Below are 23,354 nucleotides of genomic sequence, written 5' to 3' on the forward strand. Positions count from 1 at the left end.
GCAGGACACCATGGGGTGGGGTGCTCTAGGGGTGTCCCCACCTCATTGGGACCAGCTGTAGGGACAATGTGGGGACCACGTGCTGGGAACCACCTCGTTGGGAATCTGATGCTGGGTACGCTGTGGTGGGGGCCACATCCTGGGGATTCCAGGGACCCCAACGAGGGGCTGGCAGATCTGGGGAAGCCCCGGTGATTCCAGGGAACCCCATTCTGGGCTGGTGAGTGTGGGGGAGCTTCAGCATTCCAGTGTCCCCGACTATGGGCTGGTGGGGAACCCCAGAATTCCAGTGATTGTGACTCTAGGCTGGCTGGTCCTGGGGACCCCCCCAGATTCCAGGGCCCCCCGACTGTGGGCCAGCAATCCCAGGAGCCGGGTGGGTGACATCGAGCGCGGTGGCTGCGCGGAGGCTGCACAAAAGCCACGGCTCCTCCGTGTCGTGCTGCTCTTCCCCGGGCTGGATCTGCTCCCGGGAGCGGAGCTGGCGGAGTGATTTAATCCACACTGACTGCAGCTGACCTTGGAAACCCGCCCAGACACGGCCAGCACTGACGGCGGCTGCACTGGGGGAGCGGGGCCTGTGAGGGTCCCAGGGCTGCAAGGAGGACCCTGCACCCACCCCAGTCCCAGTCACCCCCTCCTACCCTCCCTGGCCACGTTGCCCTCCACACCCAGGAATTCTTTGCTTTATGTCACCCCGTGCCAGAGCTCTCGGACTGTGGGGTGACAGTGACAGTGACAGTAATGGTGACAGTGGCACGTCTGGCGTTGGATGGACCCGTCTCTGCGGTTGGGTGGTCCTGGGTGTTGTCTCTGCACCCCCAGCTCCTTCTGAAGCTTTCCAGCCGCTTCCCCAAGCCTGGAGTGTTCTGTGGGGTTGGTGTGACCCAAGGGTGGGACACGGCGCGTCGTGGAATCATGGGATGGTTTGGGTGGGAAGGGATCCCCAAGGTTGTCCAGTCCCACCCCCTGCCATGGGCAGGGACACCTTCCACTAGCCCAAGTTGCTCCAAGCCCCATCCAACCTGCCCTTGGACAGTTCCAGGGATGGAACATCCACAGCTTCCCAGGGCCACCTGTCCCAGTGCTCCACTTGCCCTCATTGAACTCATCCCACTGATCTTGTCCCATGGATCCACTCTGTCCAGATACCTCTGTGGAGCCTTCCTGCCCCCAGGCACATCCAGCACAAACCAGCCCATGCCAGTGGAACGAACAGGGCATGACATGGCACATCCCTGCTGTGGGCTGAGGGGTGACCCCATCCCATCCCCATGCCATGCCATCCCCATCCCCATCCCAATCCCTCCTCACTCCTCCCCTCCTGGTGGCAATCCAGGGTCCCTCTCGAGCTGTAGGATCCCCCGTCCCCCCCCGGCTCCTCCGGCACCTCCGCGACCCCTCAGCTCATCCCGAGCCAGGTGTTTCCCACGCCAGCCACTCCTGAGCCAGACACTGCGAGAGCCCCAGAGCAGCTGAATTCCCAACCTGCCTCTCGGAGTAATCGGCGTCTCTTTTTCCCCTCCAGTGGTTCTGACACGAGCTTTGCTGCGAGGAATCGCTTTAACCGCTCCCCTTAATTGGCTCTTTCCTGCCGGAGCCCCCTCTCCGCTGCGGAAAAGCCTCGGCTCCGGCGCCCTGCCAGCGCTCCGACCTTTCCTGCATCTTTATGCTCATTTAATAAGTGATTTTTGGGATGAACCGAGGCTTTGAAGGGGGTTAGGGATGCTCCCGCCTCGCCTGTCTGGCTCCCTTTGGCTCAAGCTGCCGGAGCGAGCGCTGGCCATGCGGAACGGGCACAGCGCCGTGCCTGGAAAAAAATCCATAGTGCCCAAATCCAGCCCTGGGGCGGCAGGAGGCAGCACCAGGATGTCCCCATGGAGCACTGTGTCACCCCTGTGTCACCCCTGTGTCACCCCTGTGTCACCTCACGTCACCAGACCGAGGCAGCCTCAGCCTCCTCCCGCTGAGGTGCCACTAGACCAGGGAGGATGGAGCTTTCCTGGGGAGGCAGAGTTGTGGGATTGGGTGGGATTGGCATGGAAGTGGTGCCTGTGGATGTGGGATATGATGCTGGTAGCTGCTGAGGGGGTGATGGCCAGGAGATGCTGGAGGAGATGCCTGGAGAAAGGAAGGCTCTAGGGAGACCTTCCAGTGTCTAAAGGAGCTCCAGGAGAGCTGGAGAGGGACTTGGGACAAGGGGTAGAGGGACAGGACACAGGGAGTGGCTTCCCAGTACCAGAGGGCAGGAACAGATGGAATATGGGGAAGGAATTGCTGGCTGGGAGGGTGGGGAGGCCCTGACCCAGGTTGTCCAGAGAAACTGTGGCTGCCCCTGGATCCCTGGGAGTGTCCAAGGCCAGGTTGGACAGGGCTTGGAGCAATCTGGGCTAGTGGAAGGTGTCCCTGCCCATGGCAGGTTGTGGCAGTGGATGGGCTTTAATGCCCCTTCTCACCTAAACCCTTCCATGATTCCATGATCCCTGCACCCCTCAGCTCATCCCAAGCCCCAGCACAGCAGGATCTGCCCCCCAGAGAGGTCCCCAGTACCTGCTGTTCCCTCCTGTCCCTGTCTGGGGCCACCGGAGCGGTGGCAGCGCTTGTCCTGAGCCGTTCCCTGGGCAGGGTGAGGTGGAGGGTCCGGAGACCAGAATGGGGATTTGAGCACAGGGAGGATGAGGGGCTGGATGGCTGATCCTGGGGGGTTTGGGCACAGGGAGGAAGGAGGAAGAGGTGATCCAGCCATCCCTGATGTGCCCCCTTTGGTTCCAGGTGAACGTGTCCGTGGATTACATCCGCCCCGCCAGCAGCGCCACCGAGACCGTGCCCGCCTTCTCCGAGCGCACCTGCGCCACTGTCTCCATCGGCGGGATGTGAGTGCAGCCCTGCCCTTGCACCTTCCCACCCTGCATTCCCACCCTGCATTCCCACCTGGCACTCTCTGGGGCGTTGTGGGCTCAGACGTGACCCATGGGGATGGAGGGTGGCTCATCTGTGCCCTGCTCCCCTCTCGGCTTGGGATCAGCACCCCCTGCCTGCATCCCAGTGTCAGGGTTCTGGGGGGTACAGTGGGATGCTGCTGCCTGGCACCTCCCAGAACTGCTCTCCTCCCCCAAGTCCAGCAGTTTTAGGGGTGCTGGGATGAGGGACCATTACGGTTTCCTCCAGGGGTGGCTTTGGAGGAGCCGTCTCTCTGCTGTGTATCCCAGGATGCCTGTGCTTCCCAAGGGACATCACCTCCCTGATTTCCATCCTCCGTGAGAAGGTTCAGGAGTGAGGGGTGTTGAGGAATGTGGGATGTTCTGGAGCAACCCTCCCTTGTCCATGATTTTCGGTTTTGGCCCCCTCAGGACACGGGGTGCCGGGTGCCTCCGGCACATCCCTGTGGAATGGCTGTGGCTCCAGCACATCCCTCTGGAGAGGCCGTGGCTCCTCTGGCAGCGGCTCTGGGAGCTGCGTAGGGAGGATTTGTCATAGGCCCTTGGCTTGCTTTCCTGTTTTTTTTTCCCGGTAGCAGCTATTTTGGAAAGCGCCCAAAGCGCTGCAGCGCTGCCTTTTCCTTCCTTATTCCAGGGGCTGCGAGAGCTGCAATTCCCTTCCCTTAATCCAGGGGCTGGGAAAGCTGCACTTTCCTTAGTCCAAGGGTTGGGAGAGCTGAAATTCCCTTCCCTTGATCCAAACCTGGGAGAGCTGTGTTTTCCTCCCCTGAATCCAAAGGCTGGGAGAGCCGGCAGCTGTGGTGCTGCATCCTGGGATGCTCCCAGGAGCGCCCATGCCATTCCCGGTGTCTGGTGCTGCATCCCGGGATGCCGGGGGTGGAACAGAGCGGGGTCTGTGTCCCCAGGCCTGTGCCAGGCTGGGATGGAGCAGGGAATAAAGCCTGGCTTGTCCGCCTGGAGTGTCCGCCCGGCATCTGGGCTGGGCTGAGCCTGCTTGGAATTCCGGGCACGGCAGTGGCACTGGGGTGGGAGCCAGGGCAGGAGCTGCAGCCCCTGCTCCCAGCTCCAGGCTCCGGGAACTGGAGGCCTGGAGCACAAACCCGCCTCCTCCTGCCATATCCCTGCCTGCATCCTTGTCCATATCCCTGCCTGGATCCTCGTCCATATCCCTGCCTGGATCCTCGTCCATATCCCTGCCCGCATCCCTGCCTGGATCCCTGCCCATTTCCCTGTCTGTATCCCTGCCTGTGTCCCTTCTGGATTCCCTGCCTTGATTCTTCCCTGGATCTCTGCCCATATTCCTGCCTACATCCCTGCCTGGATCCCTGTCTGGATCCCTGCCCATGTTCCTGCCTAATTCCCTATCCGTATCCCTGCCTACATCCCTGCCCGTATCCCTGCTCATATTCCTGCCTGGATCCCTGACTGTATTCCTGCTGTGTCCCTGTATCCCTCCATCCCACTTCTCCCTTCCATCTCCTTGATGTTTCTGGCCTGATCCCAGCCCCGGGAATGCTCCGGCTCTCCCGGTGCCCTGCCCATCCCGCTGTGCCGGGTCAGTGCTTCCCAAACTCCCGGTCCTGCATTCCTGGGGCTCTGGTGAGGGCAGGGGTGGGCTCAGAGCCGGGATGTCGGGACAGGGAAATGGTTCCATGGCCAACGGGGCTGGGGAAGGAGGGAGCAGCTGCTTGGGACAGCATCCCACAGAATTCCACAGCATTCCATAGCATCCCTCAGCATCCCACAGAATCCCGCAGCATCCCACTGCTCTGCGATGAAGTAGTGCAAATCCCACAAATCCTTGGAAGGAAAAGCCCCTAAAAATCATTAAACCCAAATTTTGGGAATGCCCTGAACTATAGTTCCCAGTGTAATTCCAGGCAGGATCGGGCAGATTCCTTCCCTGAGGAGCAGGGCTGGATGCTGCAGTTTGGGGTTGATTTGGCCCAAATGGTGAATTTTGGGAAGGGAGTAGGTTTGGCCCTGCAGATCCCAATCCCAATCCATGCCAGGTACTGGCAGAGGCTGCGATGTGGGAAAACCCCCCTCTGGAACTTCCTGTGAGATGTTGGGTAGAAAAACCGGGAAAGGAGTTCTGGGAGAAGCTTCAAAATTGCCATTTTTTTGCTTTAATTGGAATCTTTTGACCTAAGGGGATTTTTCCCGCCGTATTCCTGGTCTTTGATCTGGGATTGACGGGGGATCCACCTTCCCTCTGCCCCCTGGCTCTGGCTCCACTTCCAGAGCTTTGCTTTGAGGTGGGAATGGGGGGTGCATCCCACTCCCAGGTGAGGAGCAGGGAGCAGGGCTGGAGCAGGGGGATATGGGATTCACAGGCTGGAATTCCTTCAAGCTGTTATCCCTGTTTCCCTCTTCCTTGCCCTCCTTCCCGCAGTGGGAAGGGGTCTGGTTTCATCCCAGTGCTCCCAGAACACTTCCCAGGGTACCAGGATCAGTCTCAGTGGGAATTCTGAGCCTTAAAAGCTCTAAACCTGGGAAGAATTCAGGGTTTTCCCAGGATTTCCAGCTTGGGGAGGGTGTTTTGGTACTCGGAAGCAGCAGAATTTTGTGTGTGGGAATGCTGGGAATGCTGGGACATCTCCAGAGCATCCAACCTCTCCAGTGGCGCAGGAAGGGGGACAGGGGGACACTTTCCTACACCCCTTTCCAGGATGCCACTGGGATAGGGAGTGGGATACAGATGGAATGGGGGTGGGATACAGCTGGAGTGAAAGGTGGAATGCAGCTGGAATGGGAGATGGGATACAGGTGGAATGCAGCTAGAATGGGAGTGGGATACAGCTGGAATAGGAGGTGGAATACAGCTGGAGTGGGAGGTGGGATACAGCTGGAATAGGAGGTGGAATGCAGCTGGAATAGGAGGTGGAATGCAGCTGGAATGGGAGTGGGATACAGATGGAATAGGAGGTGGAATGCAGCTGGAATAGGAGGTGGAATGCAACTGGAATGGGAGATGGGATACAGCTGGAATAGGAGGTGGAATACAGCTGGAGTGAGAGGTGGAATACAGCTGGAATAGGAGGTGGAATGCAACTGGAATGGGAGTGGGATACAGCTGGAATAGGAGGTGGAATGCAGCTGAAACGAGGGTGGGATACAGCTGGAATGGGGGTGGGATACAGCTGGAATGGGGGTGGGATACAGCTGGAATAGGAGGTGGAATGCAACTGGAATGGGAGTGGGATACAGCTGGAATAGGAGGTGGAATGCAGTTGGAATGGGAGTGGGATACAGCTGGAATAGGAGTGGGATACAGCTGGAATAGGAGGTGGAATGCAGTTGGAATGGGAGTGGGATACAGCTGGAATAGGAGGTGGGATACAGCTGGAGTGGGGGTGGGATACAGCTAGAGTGGAGGTGGGATACAGCTGGAGTGGGGGTGGGATACAGCTAGAGTGGAGGTGGGATACAGCTGGAGTGGAGGTGGGATACAGCTGGAGTGGGGGTGGGATACAGCTGGAATGGGGAGTGTCTGGGCCACCAGGGGCCACCAGCCCTTCCCCCCCAGCCTCCTGCTCATTCCCAGAGCAGCCAGAGGTGCCCATTCCCAGTGCTCGGCATTCCCAGCGCTGCCGCAGCTGCTCCCGCTGCAGCCGTTCCCTGGCTCACCAATCCCGAATTTTTTGATTCCTCCCCCTGCTCTGAGACCTATTTTTGGCTCCCGGTGATGGATTTGCCCTTCCCCCTCTGCCCGGGGTTCGGGAATGGATGTGCACAAATATATCCGCGGTTTTTGGGATATGGAGGGAATTAGCAGGCGGGGAATTGGGGAATTAGGGATGCGCCCGGCAAAGGAGAATTTATGGATCTGCTGAAAGCAGTCGAGTGGGATGGAGCCCCCCCAGCCTCACACGTGGCTCTCCCCCAGCCCCCCCACACTGGTGCCCACCCCCAGCTCCTGGGGAAAAAAAACCACTGGATTGGGAAATCAAGGAGGAGTTCCCGTGGCCCGGGGGTGTCACCCCCCTGGATTTGGGGTGATGGGGGGGTTTAGGGTGGCTTGGGGGTTTTGGGGTGCACTGGGTGGGGCTGGCGATGGTGGTGCCTCCTCACCACCCCCCCAGCTGGTACCCACCCCCCTCTCCCTTAAAAAAAATATGGGATCAGGGAATCGAGGAGGAGTTCCCATGGCCTGGGGATGCTGAGCCTGCTGGGTTTGGGGGTGGAGGTTTTGGGGTGGGGGAGTTTGAGCTGGTGTGTTTGTGGGGTGGGGTGTAGTTTTTGGGGTGGCATCAGGGCTTTTAGGTGGGTGGGGGGGTTGAGTGGGTGTCAGGGTTTTGGGGTGCTCCTGAGAGACTCCCCACCGTGTTGGGGACCACCCCCTAGGGCCCTCCCATGGTGCCCAGTTCCTGGGCAGTGCTGTGGGATGGGATGGGATGGGATGGGATGGGATGGGATGGGATGGGATGGGATGGGATGGGATGGGATGGGATGGGATGGGATGGGATGGGATGGGATGGGATGGGGGAAGTCTCCAGAGCCGGGGTGGGGTCTGGGGCTGGCAGTGCCCCCCCCAGGGTGGTGCTGAGCCCCCCCAAACTGTGCCCCACAGCAACATCGCCGAGGCCCTGGTGAGCAAAGGGCTGGCCACGGTGCTGCGGTACCGGCAGGACGACGACCAGCGCTCGGCTCACTACGACGAGCTGCTGGCGGCCGAGGCCCGGTGAGTCGGGGGGTCTGTGCCTTTTTGGGAGGGGGGGCAGAGCTGATCCGTGTCCCCCTGTCCCCTCCCAGCCACGTCCCTGTCCGTCTGTCTGTCCCCAGCCGTTTCTGGCCCAGGGGAGCCCCCACATCCGCGTGTGCCCCCGTGTCCCTGTCCCTCAGCCCATCCTCCTGGATGGCACACAGGAATGCCAATGGATAGCCTTCCCTCTCCGGCTCGGCTGGATCCGGCGGCTCCGGAGGCGGCACCAGCGCAGCCGAGCCCAGCAGGATGTGGGATCTCAGCTCCTCTTTGGCAGCGGATCCCGGCACGATGCCGAGAGCCGGGAAGAGCAGCTTGGAGGGGGCTGAGGCGCGTTCCCGGGCGCGACTCTCGCTTCTGAGGGAAAAGGCGGATCAGCCCGGATAAGCGGGCTCTCCCGCTCCCGTTCCCCCCAGCTCCGTGTCCGTGGGGTGGGCGGCCGGCAGATTGCTCGGAGGCTCATTCCCGGGATGTGCCTTTTGGGAGGCCTGGCAGGAAATCAGCATCTCCGAGCGCTGCGATGTGGGCGAGATTCCAGTCGGGCACTGGGATACCCGGGCTGGGATGTGGCACGTGGAGCCTGGAGCAGCATTCCAGGTGCTGGGGGGGTAGATCCTGGATGGTCCCGCTCACTCCCGGTGCAGGGGCTGGTGGCCGAGGTGGCTTGCCCGTGCCAGAATCCCTGGCACATCCCGACTCCATGGTTGTGCTGGCACTGGGCAGAAGTGCCAGCAGCTCCAGGGTGGTGCCAGGGATGGAGGGAATGGGATGCTTTGGGATGAGGTTGGGATGCAAGGCTCAGATCTCCCAGCGGAGGGGGGCTCGGAGCAGTTACGATGATCCGTTTGACATTCCGGGTTCTTCAGCAGAGCCTGGAGTCACAACCCAGACTGTGCCTGTGCTGTGGGCTCCTCCAGCATCCCGCCACATTCCGGCCTTTCCCAACCTCCCGTGCCAAACCCTGTGGCAGGAGATCCAGGTCTGGCATCAGGTCCAGACCCGGCACCACTGGGTTTTCCAATCCCTTCAGTGCCCTCCATAAATTCCCTCACTCACTTGCCTCCATGTTATCCCGGGAATACCTTATTCCCATGACTGAGATTATCCAGCTGTGGTGTCCGGGCTCTCCCGGTGGGCACGAGGATGACTCTGACTCTTCCCACAGCAGCAGGTGCTGACTCCCGGTGCTCCCTGTTTTCCAGGGCTATCAAGAACGGGAAGGGGCTGCACAGCAAGAAGGAGGTGCCGATTCACCGGGTGGCCGACATCTCCGGGGTAAGGAGATGCAGGAATTCTGCTGGCACCACTCTGCCAGGGGAGCCAGGATAAAATGGGATAAAACACCACCCGGAGCCTTTGATTTTGGGAACTACTGGGGTTTTTTCCCCTTTCTTCCTTGGATAAATGAACTGGGAGTTGTCCCGTGGAGCTTCGTGGCCTGGGAACCGGGTGACTGGAGCCAACACCGGTGGGGATCTGAGATCCCCCAGCTCTGCTGAGGGAATATGGGGACCTTGACACCACCACCAGCCCTGAGAGCTCATTAAGTATTTCTTAATGAATATTAATAAGGAGTTACACCGAGCGATTTGCTGCTGGGATGTTTCTGGGGGGAATCCTGGGAGAGGGGAGTCCCAGGATGCTCCGTTAGGGATGGCACGGAATCCAACCTGCCTGTGCCAGGCAGCCACTCCCATGGGGGTGTTTTGGGGCGTGTCCTGGGGTGCACGGCGGGCTGTGGTGATGCCAGAGGGTCCCCGGACTCCGAGGAGTCCCAACATTCCCACTCTGACTCCCCCTTTTCCCGTCCCTGCAGGACACGCAGAAGGCGAAGCAGTTCCTGCCGTTCCTGCAGCGCGCCGGCCGCTCCGAGGCCGTGGTGGAATACGTGTTCAGCGGCTCCCGCCTGAAACTCTTCCTGCCCAAGGAAACCTGCCTCATCACCTTCCTGCTCGCAGGTGAGCCCCCCACCCGCCTGTGAGGCAGGGGGAGCACCGGGATCCACGGTGGATCCACCGGGATCCAGCACCGGAGCTGCCCACGGGCTGGACTGGGACAGGGGGAGTTGAGCTCGGAATTGGGAAGGATGTTCTCCCCAAAAAAAAAACTTGGGAGCAGGTGGGGAACCCCAAACCAGGGGAGTAAGTGGGAAACCCCAGATTTGGGAGAAGGTGGGAAACTCCAGGATGGGGGTGGGAATGGGGGTGCGGATGAGGAAGAACGTGAGGATGAGGATGGCGATAGGGATGGGGATGCAGGAAGCAGATGAAGAACATGAGGATGACGATGGTGATAGGGATAAGGATGGGGATGAGGACGGGATGGAGATGGGATAAGAATGAGGACGAGGACAAAGATGAGGTTTAGGATGGGGATGAAGACAAGGATCAGAATGAGAATGGGGATGAGGATGGGGATGAGGATTGAGAATGAGGATGGAATGAGAATGGGGATGAGGATAAGCTTCCCAAATCCCAGGCATTTCCATGTGCTGCCTTCTCAGCAGGCAGAGGGTGACCGGGATGGGGGTTCCCATTGCCAGTGTGAGCAGCTGCTCCTTGAGCTCCTTGATCCTCAGGATCCCTGGCTGGGGGGGCTGTGGGGCGGCTCATCCCTGGCTCCCGTTTCCATGGCAATAACTGGGTTTGCCGGATGACCCTGAGCAGGGATCGTTCACAACTCGGTTATGAAAAATTCTATCAGTGTTTAAAGGGATCAGATCCGGGGATCAAACACCGGGAAAGGCGGCTCCACTGAGGGAATGCTGATCCTGTGGGAGCAAGGATGGAGTTAGGGAGTCTTTGTCCATCCCTTTGTTCCCAGATTCCTGGGGATTGTGTCCTGTCACTGTCCCACACAGGCAGAGACACTGGGATGGGGTTTAGGAAGGGGGAGACTCTGTGCCTGCTCGCAGGGATGCTCCCAGTCCAACCAGTGACCTGGGATGACCAGGAATGATGCTCCCAGTGTGAAAGTAACCTGGGGGTGACCTGGGATGGTGCCATGGGATCCCCTTCTGCCCCCAACCCCTTGCATCCCAGAGCCTTTCCCATTGCATCCACCCTGTACTCCAGATCCTGGAGCACCCCTGACATGGTCAGCCCAGCCAGGGACCCCCAGTCCCACCCAGTGCCCCCTAAACGTCCCCCTCCAGGGCCCAAACACTGGGAGCAATGAGGACATTCCATCCCCGGATCCAGCTGGAGCGTAAGCATTCCCAACCCTATCCCAAGCTGACTCCTGCCATGTGGAGCGTGTCCTAAACCTGTCCTTCTCCGTGTGCTCTTGCCTATAAATATCCCGGAGTCTGATTTTATCCATTGTCAAAGCCAGTGGGAAATGCTGGGAAAATGCAGCTCCCCCTTCCTGGCCATGGGAATTGTCAGGAGTGATGAAACTCCCACGTGCCTGGGAGGAGGAACTGGGATTGACTGAACGCTTTCTGGATTCAAGAGGTTGGCACCGCTTCCCAGTGCCCACCGTGGTGCCCCTGGGATCTGTAGGGATTGGGATGAGGGACTGCCACCTCACTAGAGTCCCAATGCCCACAGGATCCATAGGGAATGGGATGGGGGGCTGGCACCTCTCCAGCACTGCAGTCCCTGCTCCTTGGTCCTTGTGCCTTGCAGGGTCCCGATTCCATGAGATTCCCGGCTCCACAGGCGTCCCTGTTCCGTGTTTCTCCTCTTTGGAGCTCCATGATCCTGCTCCTTGGAGATCCCTGCTCCCCCCTGCTCTCTTAGAGCAGGGATTAATCCCCCAAATAATTCCATCCCTTAAAACCCCAGCGGCCACGATCCCGGCAGGACCTTCCAGCTTTCGTTTTCCCTGGTTTTGATTGGTTTTTCTCCCCGGTGCCATTCCCAACCCTCCTCTGCCAAACCAGGAATAGGATAAATATCCGCCTTTTATCAACGCCTGCCTTTTTTATGGATATCAAATGCAAATGAGCACCATAAAGAGAAGCCAAGTCCCTTAAAATGTGACTCCAGGGATGCTCCCGAGGGAGCTCATCCCGGCTTTCCAGCTAAAATAGATCCGTCGGAGCACTATAAATATGTGCAAATAGAGGCACTGCTTTAATCCCAAATTTCTCTTTCCCGGCGAAACTCTGGAGCCTGACGCCTTCCTAGGACGGGGGCTGGGAGCGGCAGAATTCCCGAGGGATGAGGGGGAACGTTGGGGTGCGGGGTCACGTGGCTCCAAGGTGTCCCGAAATTCCCCAAGGAGGCACTGGAGCTGTGGAATTGTGAGGTGGGGATGGGAATCCAGAGTTTTTCCATGTGAGCATTCCTACCACGGGGCTGCTCCAGTGCTGTGTCCACTGACCCCACTCCCACGGTTACTGGGTGCACCCTCCCTCCTGCTCATCCCTATTTCTCCCCAAATCCATAAATCCTCTGGGAGATCAATCCCTGGCATTCCACCCCGGCACAGCCAATCCTTACCCAGAGTCATCCCGGAGCCCTGTGCCCTTCCAGGCACAGCAAGCTGGGACAAGCTGTTTAAATCCCAGGAATTTGGGCTGGAAAGGTCCCTGCTCCAAAAGATTTTCCCTGGAAAGATTTATTTTCTGTAATCCCGCTGATGGCCAGGGAGGCCCAGTCCCTCCCAGGATCCTGCAGGGTGTTGTGGGATACCTGGGATGCTGTGGGACACCCCAGGATGCTGCAGAATATCCCAGGGATACTGTGGGATACGCTGGGATGCCGCAGGATACCCCAGGATGTGCAGGATGTCCCTGCCCAGGGACACCCAGGGATGACCATGGGATGCTGCTGGATGCCCTGGGACGCTGTGGAATTCTTGCCCCCATCCCTCCATCCCTCTTAGGATGTTTCCAGGGCCGGAGCAGCCCCCCACAACCTCCCCTTCCATCCCCCCAGCTCTGGCTCAGCAGGATTGTGCTGGAATTCTGTAGGAAGCCCAGGGGAGCGCGGTGGCTGCAGCACTTCCAGCCGCATCCCTCATTAATCCGTCACGGCTTCCCGGGAAGAGCAGCGGAGCCGCGGGTTCGGGATTAGTTGCTATTTTTGAAGCGCTGGATAACTTTTCCTGAGCGCCAAACATCCCCTTCCCCTCTCCCTGCAGCATTCCCAGGGGGATGAGCACGTTCAGCCCGTCCTTTTGAGCTTTGCCTTTTCCAGAATCTTCCCTTGGGTGGGGTTGGGAAGCACCAGGGCCGGGAGAGGATCCAAAGTGGGATCCCAGCATGGAGGAGCCGGCAGACAGAAAGCACTGCTCTCAGATCATGTAGTTTAAGGATTCCGGTGCTTCCTCGGCTCTTTCCTTATTATTTTGAGGGAAAAAATTCCACCATGGTGCATAAACCCTCAGCCCCCTCCACGGAAGAGGAGGAGAAGGAGGAGGAAGGGCAGCTCCGGCTCCTCATTCCCACTCCCAGCAAGGTGCTTGGAGATGATCCTTGTCAGAGAAACATGGGATCAGTGCCGGGATCAGAATCAGTCCTGGCATTGGGATCAGTGCTGGGGTTGGGATCAATGGGCAGGGACAGGGCTGGGAGCTGCCTGGGAAGCTCCTGCTGGATTCCCTGGAAATGTTTGGCTTCCCTTGGAGGCAGCATAGCCTGGGAATGGAGACAGAGATGGGATGGGGGCAGGATGGGGATACAACGGGGATAGGGATGAGGATGGGTGTGCAGTAGGGATGGGAATGGGACAGGGATGGGAATACGACAGGGATGGTGTGATGATGGGGACTGGGACAGGGATGAGGGTGTGACAGGGATGGGGTCAGGGATACAACAGGGACAGGGATGAGGATGGGTATCTGATAGAGCTGGGGATGGGGGTTTGACAGGATGGGGGTGGTCCCGGTGACACAGGGACATCGTGGGCTCCAGTTGCTCCCAGATGCTCTGGGAACAGATCCGTGTCCTTGTGCCCTCTGGGGGGGACGGTGACATCGCTGTGGCCCTGGGGATGTGACACCTTGTCACCGCCTTCCCGAAGGATCACGGCTCCGGCATGGAGCTGTAATTCCCAGCACTTCATTAATTATGCAAATTATGTAAATTATAATTAATAATGCAGGACTTCCCTGTTTTCCAGGGCAGGGGGGTATCCCAGGGGTATCCTGAGGGCAGTGGGAAGCTGAGTCAGGGAGAGAGGTTGCAAATGTGGGAGTCTGGATACGTCCCCACATCCCCATCCCTGCTGGTCCTGAGCTATCCCATCCTCTCCCATGGCTGTGCCAGCACTGGACCCTCCTCTGGAGCTTCCCACGTTCCCCCTGACTCCGATACCCCATTCCCTTGGGGCCGTTCCCAGTGGTGGCAGGTGGGTGACCTCGGCCTCACCCTCCTCCTCCTCCTCCTCTTCCTCCCGCAGGCATCGAGTGCCCGCGGGGCGCCCGGAACATCCCGGGGCTGGCGCAGGAGGGGGAGCCCTTCAGCGAGGAGGCCACGCTGTTCACCAAGGAGCTCGTGCTGCAGAGGGAGGTACGGCGGCTTCGGGGCACCCGGGGGGCAGGGGCAACGTGAGGGATCCCAGAGGTACTAGGAGATCCCAGGGATACTGCCAGCGTCCTGTGGGATGTGGAGAGATCCTGGGCGATTCTGAGAGGTCCAGGGTGTCACCGACAGATCCCAGGTGACACTCAGAGATCCCAGGCAGTACTGAGACCATCCCAGGTGATTCCAAGAGCGTCCCGGGTGATACTGAGATATCCCAGGTGATCCTGAGGGATACTGGGTGATTCCAGGAGATCCCAGATGCCCTGGGCAGGTGGAGGAGGAATGTAGGATGGATGAAAGGTGGATGCAGGAGGGATTCAGGCTGTGTACAGGATGGATGCAGGAGTGCTGCAGGATGTGTACAGGACGGATCCCCCTATTCGAACCTGTTCTCATTAATGTCTCCTGATGTTAAAATTCCCTGGAACTCCTGTGATTTCCCTGATTGAAGCTCCGGAGCTCTGGGCCCATCTGGGGTAATTACATCGTGATTCATAATTCCAGGGCGGATCCAGGATCCACCCCCCCAGCCCATCACGGCCCCCATGGGGCCCATCGAGCCAAAACTTGGGATAGGTGTGCCCACAGAGACGTTGGCACTGGTGCAGATGCGGGTGTGGATACAGCTGGGGCCTGTGGATGCAGCTGTGGATGTGGCTGCAGATGCAGATGTGGCCACAGCTGCAGTCCTGGGCACGGATCCAGATGTGGCTGCAAGCACGGTTGTGGTCGTGGATGCATCTGTGTGCAAGGATCCAGATGTGGCCCTGGGTGCAGATGTGGTTGTGGATGTAACTGTGGGCACTGATCCAGATGTGCAGATGTGGTTGCAGATCCAGATGCAGGTGTGGACGGAGATCCAGATGTGGGCACGGGGACACTTTGTGGCCCCAGATGCAGATGTGGTGGTGGGTACAGGGATCCAGATGTTACCAGGGATGCAGGCACTGATGCAGATGTGCTGGACACGGATGCAGGTGGCACCACAGATCCAGAAGTGGCCACGGGTGCAGCTGTGGCAGCAGCTCCAGGCCAGCGGTGCCTGTGGGGGTCTGGAATGGAGCCCACCCGTGGCACTGCAGCCTGTGGGGACACAGGGACGTGGGAACACAGGGATATGGGCTGGCAGGGACATGGGAATGCAGGGGCACAGGGACACTGGGACACGGGAATGCAGGGACACATGGCTATGGGAACATGGGGATGTGTGGACATGGAGATGCAGGGACAGGAACATGGGGAAATAGGGATATAGGAACATGAAGAAATGGACACAGGGATGCAGTGACATAGAAATGCAGGGACACAGGGACATGGGGACGCAGGGACACTGGGACACAGGAATACTGGGACACTGGGACACTGGGACACTGCAGTCCTCCCCCTCCCTGCTCAGCATCTCACGCTGCCAGGAACTGCTGACCCGCGTCCCAGGGGCTTCGCTCCGCTGCCTCGGCACATTGCGGAGCCTCCGCGCAGCACCTGCCTGGAATGGCACGGCAGGGAGGGCCACATGGAAGCTGAGACGCTTCCCAGGAATGCTGCAGGCAGGGAGGACACGGTGCTTCCCAGGAATGTTGTGGTGTGGAGGCCCTGTGGAGTTTGGGATGCTGCCTGCGGATGTCAGGGCACAGAGGTCACCTGGAACGTGGGATGCTGCCTGGGAATGTCGTGGTGGGGAGGCCACGGGAGTCCAGGGTGCTTCGCCTCGGTGAATTCCTGGTGCCCACACCGAGCTCGGCTCCGGGTCCCGTCCGGGTCCCCACGGTTCCCACGGTGGCCCTGGACACGTGTTCCCGTCAGCAGCCAAATCCCTGCCCACCCCCACACCCAGCGGGATATTTTTATCCGGCGGCTCCGGCTGTGCTGACTCACGGGCCGGGAGCCGACGGTGACGAACCGGCCCCGGATCGGTTTGGGAAGGAGGAGGGTGCTGGGATGCTCCGGGAGGATCAGGGGTTCATGGATAACCCGGGAAAGGGCCACAGGCACCCCCGAGGTGCCCCCTGGTTCCTTTGCAATGGCCATTGCACTGAGCCTGGCAGCAGCTGCCTTATCCTCTGGGAATACCGGAAAACTACCATGTCCCCCTGTATTTCTCCATTGTTTTTGTTGTGCTCGAGTTGTAAATTCCCAGTTGGTTGATCCGCCCCCTATCCCAGCACTGATTCCAGCATTGATCCCAGCGTTGGTCCCAGCGCCAATCCCAACCCCGATTCCAGAGCTGATCCCAACTGGAACTGAAAGGCCAATCCCAACCCTGATCCCAACGCCAATCCCAATCCCAGTGCCTATCCCAGCCCTGTGCTTGGAGCATCCCATCACATCCCACCTCATCCCGCTGCTCCCCAGTGCCAGGGTGGGCACCAGCACACTCCCCCAAATCCTGATGCTGAGGGGGTCTCCGTGACATTCCATGGCAGTGCTATTTTTAGTCGGTCAATATGTGCCTTTTCCCCAATCCCACGGGCTGATTCCCTCCCTGCTCTGGCCAAATTCCAGCAGGGAAAGGCCCTGGTAGCACTCCGTGGCTCCCAACCTGTGCCCACCTGGGAGTGCCCAGAGGTTGCCATAGGGATTATCCTTAATAAGGATGGAATTCCTGGAATGGGGGTACCCAAGAACTGGGGGTGTTCAGTGGGGGGACCCTCCAGCCCTGCCAGTGTCCCTGCTGTGCCCCTGCCCACAGCCCCCCTCACACTGCAGCCCCCCTGCACACACGGGGCCCCCCCACTGCACTGCAGACCCCCAGAACTTCCAACCCCTCTTGCCCAGCACTCTGCAGCTCCCAAAAATGCTGCTGCTCCCAAAAACGCTCCAGCCCCCCCTTCGCTGCAGCCCCTCTCGCCATCACAGGCAACCCCCAGCTCTCTGCACCCCCCATTGCCCTGCACCACCCCCATCACCCCACACCCCCTGTGTGCCCCCCCGGTCCCGCCCCAGGACCCCAGGAGGAGGAGGATGGAGATGGGACGGGATGGGGAAAGAAGATAAGGATGAGGATGGGAATGAAGCTGAGGATAGGGGTGGGATGGCGGTGAGGAAGAAGATGGGGGTAGGATGGGGATGGGGATGAGGGTAATTAACTCAGCTACTCTAATTTGGGGTTAAATTAATGCTAATAAAACTGATAAATCCCTGGGGCCCCGCCACGGCATTCCTGGGATTTTTGGGATCACTCCTGGCAGGCCCTGGCACGAGGAGCAGTGTGGGGATGGTGAGGAGGAAGGGCCCCCTGCAAAACCAGGGCTGGGGGTGGTCAGCCCATGTGAGGGGGTGAGGAGCTTGTTTGCATTCCTAGATTGGCATGGGTGGGAAAATTCGGGAATAAAGGGAAAAGCAGGAATATTGTTTTGGGAGAAACCGACCCAGATTCACTGAAAACAGCAAAATTCCTTAAAAATTCCCCCTAAATCCTGATGCTGAACCTCGACAGCTCCGTGGTGGCCTGGGGGGAGGAGGCAGGGGGGGGCTCATCCCCTCGGTGTCCCTGGCTGGGCCAGGGGGTCCCTGGGGAAGCTCCAGGCCTGACCCCAAGGACAGAGGGGATGTGATGGTGACACAAGGGTGGTGGCATGAGGGTGGTGGCACAAGGGTGGCCTCGAGGCTGCTGGTGGCACTGTCCCCCCAGCAGTGCCACAAGGGCTGGGTGGAGGTGGCACTTGGGGTACTGCTGGCCCCGGGGGGGGATCCCCATGTCCCCACACAGCTGAGGGTCCCTGTGTCCCCACCACCAGCACCCAGGACACCCCATGTCCTGACAGTGCCACCCAGGTGTCCCCACAGACTGGGGGAGTCCCAGTGTCCCCTCACAGTGGGGGTCCCAGTGTGTCCCCCCCCCAGCCAGTGCCAGCCTCCATCCCCCCCATCCGTCCCTGCATGGGCAGTGGCCCCGTGGGCTGATTCATCCCAGTTTATCCTCCCTCCCTCCCTCCATCCAATCCAAATTCCAGCTGGGAACCCCACAAACTGGAGGGAGACACCCCACACTCCCCCAGCCCCAGCCAGGGGGTCCCACAGTAGGTGACACCCAGTGCCCACTGACACTGGGCTGTGGAAGGTTCCTGGTGTCCCCATCCGAGAGGTGCAGCCCCACCAGTGCCCCCCGGCTCATGTCCTCCCCCATTCTCTCCCCTCTCCCCCGCATCACCCTCCAATTCTCCTCACCCCCCATGTCACACCCCCCAGCTTCTCCTCATTCCCCAGCCCCCTCCTCCATCACCTCCCTCCATCTCCTTCCCGCTCTGCGATTTTTCCAAAGCTTTTTCCTGCTGAGAGGACAAAAACCCCTTTCAGGCTGGCAGGAGGTGGGGCGAGGGGACACCCCACAGCCCCCAGCCCTCCCCATTTAACCCCTCGGGGACTCGGCGTTACAAATTTTGAACAATATTTATTAAAATACAAAAATACACTTGTTTTTTTTGTTGGATTCGCGGTACAGTCGGATCCTTCCGGCGTTTATAGACCGAGAGAGAACTTCTGCATCTCCTTCCCGCCTTTAGCCCCCTCCCCCATAGACCGCCCCCCAAATTTTTTAGCTCAGCTTTGACCCCTCCAGTAAGATTTTAAAGCTAAAATCAGAAATTAAAGTAGTTCCAGTGCCCGAGCAACGGGGGAGGGTCCTCCCACAATGCCCGACCCCCTCCCTGAAACCCCCATGCCCTCAGGACCCCCACGAGGCACTTGGGGCCCCACGGGACCCCCAGTGGCCACCTCAGATGCTGGTGGCCCCCATCACCGAGCTCCCCCACCCTCCCCAGAGCCCTTAAATTCTCCCAGCCCCGCCCCCATTCCATGAGCAGCCCTTGGGGGTGTCCTCATTCTCACCCCACCCAGGAGGGGGCGGGTGGAAACACCTTCCCCTCCCTCCCCCAAAAAGGACTAGAAATGCCATTTTGAGTGTTGCTGAAGGTGGTTACAATCATACGTCAGGTCTCCCGTGGGGGCCCCCCAGCCCCCCAGGAGCCTTAGCCCTGTGCCGGTGCCCGGGGGAGACCGGGGTCCCTGGTGCCCAGGGGTGCCCGGGAGTGGTGACACACACCGGGACCTGCAAGCCGCGGTGCAGCAGGACAGGGGGTGCAGAGCAAAGCGGGGGGGCACCCGCTCTCACCTCCCCCATCCCCATCAGTCCCCCAAAACACCCCAGCACCCCCTGCCTGGCACCTGTGGGTTTGCCCCCCGTCCTGGGGTTTTGTAGGAATTTTTGCTTGAATACATTGCAGACGTCCATCCCCAGCCCTCAGGCTGTACCCTCCTCCCCCACACCCCCAAAAACACCTCTCCCCAAATTCATTCCTTTATTGCATTCAGAAGGTTTTGGCGCCGTGCCGACATCCCGCTCCGCGGTGACGCCGGCGATGCCGGCACGCGGCCAAGGGCAGCGCCGCGGGATGGGGGCCAACTCACCCCCACCCCCAAAATAACCCCCAAAAACACTCCCAACCTCCCCCAGATCCCCCCTGACAGGCTCCTGTCACTGCTCCGGTGTCACCCGTGTCCCACCATGCCACGGCACCGCCGCTTGCTCGCCGCTCACACGGAATTTTTTTCCTCTTAATATCCATTTTTTTTTTTCCTCTGTTTCTCCTGGTTTTTGTTTGTTTAAATAGAACCTGCGAGTTAGAAAATAGTGGTTTTTTTGTAGGAGTTTTGGGTGGGTTTCGTTAAATTTTAATATAATCTGCTGCTCTTCTCGGCCCCGAGGTCGGCTATAGAAGCATGTACACGAAAAAGAGTCTCTCCCCCCCCTGTACAAAAGTTGTGTCTGTTATTGAGGAATTTTCCTGTTTTTTTCCTTATAGTTGAGGAATTTTCCTGCTTTTCCTTATATTTGGAGTTCTGCTTTTGTGCATCTATTGCGTTTATAATAATTCCGGAGGGGGCGGTGGGGAAACAACCCAAAAAAAAAAAAAAAAAAAAAAGAAGAAGGAAAAAGCCCCAAAAAAAGAGTCATATCTGGGTTTCCTGAACTTTCTCCTTGGTGTGGGTCTGGATTAAATAGGGGTCGGCGAGGGTGGTCCCCGGGGGGTGCAGCGAGTTGCCCAGCGCGTTCTCTGTCCAGTGGGCCCCGTGTCCCGCCTTGTAGGTGTTGTAGTTGATGTGGTCGTGGATGTTGGGCAGCACCACGGCCCCCTCCCCGGCCACGCCGGCGGGAGCGGCGGCGGGCGCGGCGGCGGCGGCGGCGGGCGCGATGTCCTCGTCCACCTGGATGATCTCCACGGTGCGCGCGGCCGTCACGGTGCTGCGCTGCTGGTGCCGCTTGCGGAGCTTGTAGAAGACGATGAGCATGGCCGCGGCCAGGAGTGTCACCGCCACGAAGCAGCCGATGATGATCTTGGTGGTCTTCATCACCTCGTCCAGGCTGGTCTGCAGCTTGTCGCCGGCGTCGGCGGTGGGCACGGCCACCTGCTTGGGCGTCCGCGTGGTCTGCACCAGGACGGTGGTGGTGGTGGTGTAGGCCGGCTGGTAGCCCGTCGAGGTGGTGGGCACGGGCTTGGTGAACTTGGGGGAGATGTCCTCCGGGGAGATCTCGGTGGTCTCCACCGTGACGGTGGTGAAGAAGCTGTAGTTGGAGGTGTTGAGCTCGGCCGTGCTCACGTTGAGGTACGCCGAGGCGTTGGAGTTGCCCGCCACGTTGGTCACCATGCAGGTGTAGACCCCGGTGTCCGTTAGCAGGACGTGGGAGAAGTTGAGGGTGCCGTCGTTGAGCACGGAGATGCGCGGGTGGCTGGACGCGTGGCTCAGCACCGTCCCGTTGGGCAGCAGCCACCGCACCGACGACATGGAGGGCGTGCGGCACTTGAGCTCGGCCACGCGCCCCTCCGAGATGTTGAGGTCCATGGGGGCGTCCATGATGAAGGGCGCCGAGCACTGGAAGGAGGTCTGGTCCACCTCCACCAGGAACCTGCCCCGCATGTGCAGCGGGGCATGGCAGCGCCCGCAGCAGGTGGAGTTGGTGGGGATGTACTCCCGCAGCCACCACGACAGCCAGAGGATGTCGCAGTCGCAGTCCCAGGGGTTGTGGTGCAGGTGGAGCTCCACCAGGTACCGCAGCGGGGCGAAGAGGTCGTGGGGCAGGGAGGACAGGTTGTTGTGGGCCAGGTTGAGCTCCACCAGCGCCGTCAGGTCGTCGAAGGCGTTGCGCTCGATCAGGTTGATCTGCGAGTTCATAATCCAGAGCTTTTTGAGGGATTTCAGCCCGTGGAAGGAGCCCGGCTTGATCTCGGGGAAGTTATTGCCCGACATCTCCAGCTCCTCCAGCCCCACCAGGGGCGTCAGGTTGGGCATGTCCTTAATGTTGCACATCCCCAGGTTGAGGTACTTGAGGTTGTACAGGCCCTCGAAAGCCCCCTCGGAGATGTACTCCAGCTTCTTGAGCTCGCCCAGGTCGAGGCGCATGAGGGAGGGCACGCGGTTGAAGGCGTACGAGGGGATGCTCTCGATGGGGTTGTTGCGCAGCCACAGCTCCCGCAGCTTGGACAGGTACTCGAAGGCCCCGCTGGGGATGACGGTGAGCCAGTTGTCGAAGAGCTCCAGGGTGTTGAGGCTGGCCAGGCCGTTGAAGGCCCCCACCTCGATCTGCCGGATGGCGTTCCTGCCCAGCTGCAGGACCTCCAGGTGGTGCAGGTGGCGGAACGTGTCCGCCTGGATCATCTGGATGTTGTTCTCCATGAGGTTGAGATAGCGGGTGTTGGAGGGGATGCCGGGGGGCACCTCGGCCAGGCCGCGGCGGGTGCAGACCACCTTGCTGAACTGGTTACTGCAGGAGCACACGGAGGGGCAGCTCTGGGGGCCCGGGGAGGCGGCGGCCAGGGCGAGGATCCACGCGTGGAGGGTCAGGGAGGCGGCCAGGACCCCTGGCCAGGTGCGGTGGCGGCGGTGGCGGCGGAGGTGGTGCACAGTTACCTGCCACAAGAGCTTCATGGTGTGGCACGTTCATCATTCACCATCGTCTGGGGATGGCGGCGAGAACAGGAGAACGGGCTCAGGGCCCCCTCTCCCGGCTCCCACAAGCTGGGGCCCGGCTGGCCGGAGGGGGTCGCGGTGCTGGGATGGGGGGTGGGGACTCCGAGGGGAGAGGAGGGAGGAAAAATTAAAATTTAGGGGAAAAAATCAGCGGTAGGTGCTGGAGGGGGTGTTGGGAGGAGGAGAAGGAACCCCCACCCTGCCCCGCTCTCCAGTACCTACCTGGGGAAGGGGATCGGGGGTCCGGGGGGGCTCGAGGCGAGTGCAGGGGGCGCGGGACCGAGGGGGGCCGGCTCCCAAAAAAAAAAAAAAAAAAAGACAAAATGGCTCCTGGAGGCTGCGGTGCAGGATGGGAGGCCGGCCCGGCTAAGCGGGGCCCGGCAGCCCCTGACCGCGGCCAACCCCGCGGCCTCGCACCTCCGCCCCTGGGGCCGGCCTGGGGCTCCGCGGGCCCGCATAGCGCCCCCAGGCCGCGGGGAAAGGGGGAGAACGGGGGGGAAAGTGGGAAAAAAGGAAATAATTAAAAAAGAGAAGCGGGGAGAAAAAGAGGAATTGGGAAAAGGGGAGGGAGCAGGGGAGAGAAAAAGTGAAAAAATGAAAAACGGGGAGGGAAATGGGAATGGAAAAAAATTTGGAGAGGAAAGGGGAGTCAAAAGGAGATAAAAATGGAATCAAAATCTAAAATAAAATAAACAAATTAAAATAGGAAAGGAAATGGGGATAAAAGTTAAAATAAGGCAAAAATAAAATGAAAAACTAAAAATAAAAATTAAAAATATTAAAATAAATTAAAAAAAAAACCCAACCAACCCCGGACGAAACCTAAAAATAAAACAGGAAAATAAAGATTAAAAATAGGCCAAAATAAATAAATAAATCTCGGGGAGCCCCCCCGGGAGAGGGAAAAACGCGGTTCGGGGAGGGGGAGGAGGAAAGGGCGTCGGCGTGGTGGGGGGAGATGCCGGCGGGGGCACCTCCCGGGAGCGGCGGCGGCTGCGCTGGTGGCGGGGCGGGGGGGTCCCGTCCCGTCCCCTCCCGCGTGTCGTTCCCGCGTCCCCGCGTGGGTGTCGCGTTCAGCGGCGGCGCGGGGCGATGGTGGCGGTGCCAGCGGCGGTGACAGCGGTGGCGGTCGCGGTGCCGGCGGGCATCCTCCGGTGGCGGGGGCCGCGCGGGGCGGTGCGGGCTGTGCGGGCGGTGCGGTGCGGGGCGGTGCGGGCGGTGCGGGAAGCAGCCGCGCAGGCGGCTGGCTCATCCTTTTGTCCTTCAGTGC

The 23,354-nt window shown here is 59.8% G+C and overlaps 2 protein-coding genes across 2 annotated transcripts in view; one reads left to right on the top strand and one right to left on the bottom strand.

The window, feature by feature from the left end:
- The window catches only part of SND1 (staphylococcal nuclease and tudor domain containing 1), a 69,708-nt gene that overhangs the window by 40,418 nt on the left and 5,936 nt on the right, over positions 1–23,354 (top strand). The window contains exons 12-16 of the mRNA XM_050325024.1: positions 2,773–2,873; positions 7,513–7,623; positions 8,847–8,919; positions 9,461–9,602; positions 13,995–14,104. Coding sequence (XP_050180981.1) covers positions 2,773–2,873; positions 7,513–7,623; positions 8,847–8,919; positions 9,461–9,602; positions 13,995–14,104 — 537 coding nt within the window. The remainder of the gene's footprint in view (positions 1–2,772; positions 2,874–7,512; positions 7,624–8,846; positions 8,920–9,460; positions 9,603–13,994; positions 14,105–23,354) is intronic.
- On the bottom strand, positions 19,551–22,151 carry LRRC4 (leucine rich repeat containing 4). The gene has a single exon (XM_050325031.1). It carries the CDS (start codon positions 22,040–22,042, stop codon positions 20,069–20,071), a length of 1,974 nt encoding a protein of 657 aa, XP_050180988.1. The 5' UTR covers positions 22,043–22,151; the 3' UTR covers positions 19,551–20,068.

The sequence above is a fragment of the Myiozetetes cayanensis genome, unplaced genomic scaffold (assembly GCF_022539395.1).
Source record: "Myiozetetes cayanensis isolate MyiCay16 unplaced genomic scaffold, myiCay2020 scf3, whole genome shotgun sequence".
NCBI classification, from domain to species: Eukaryota; Metazoa; Chordata; class Aves; order Passeriformes; family Tyrannidae; genus Myiozetetes; species Myiozetetes cayanensis.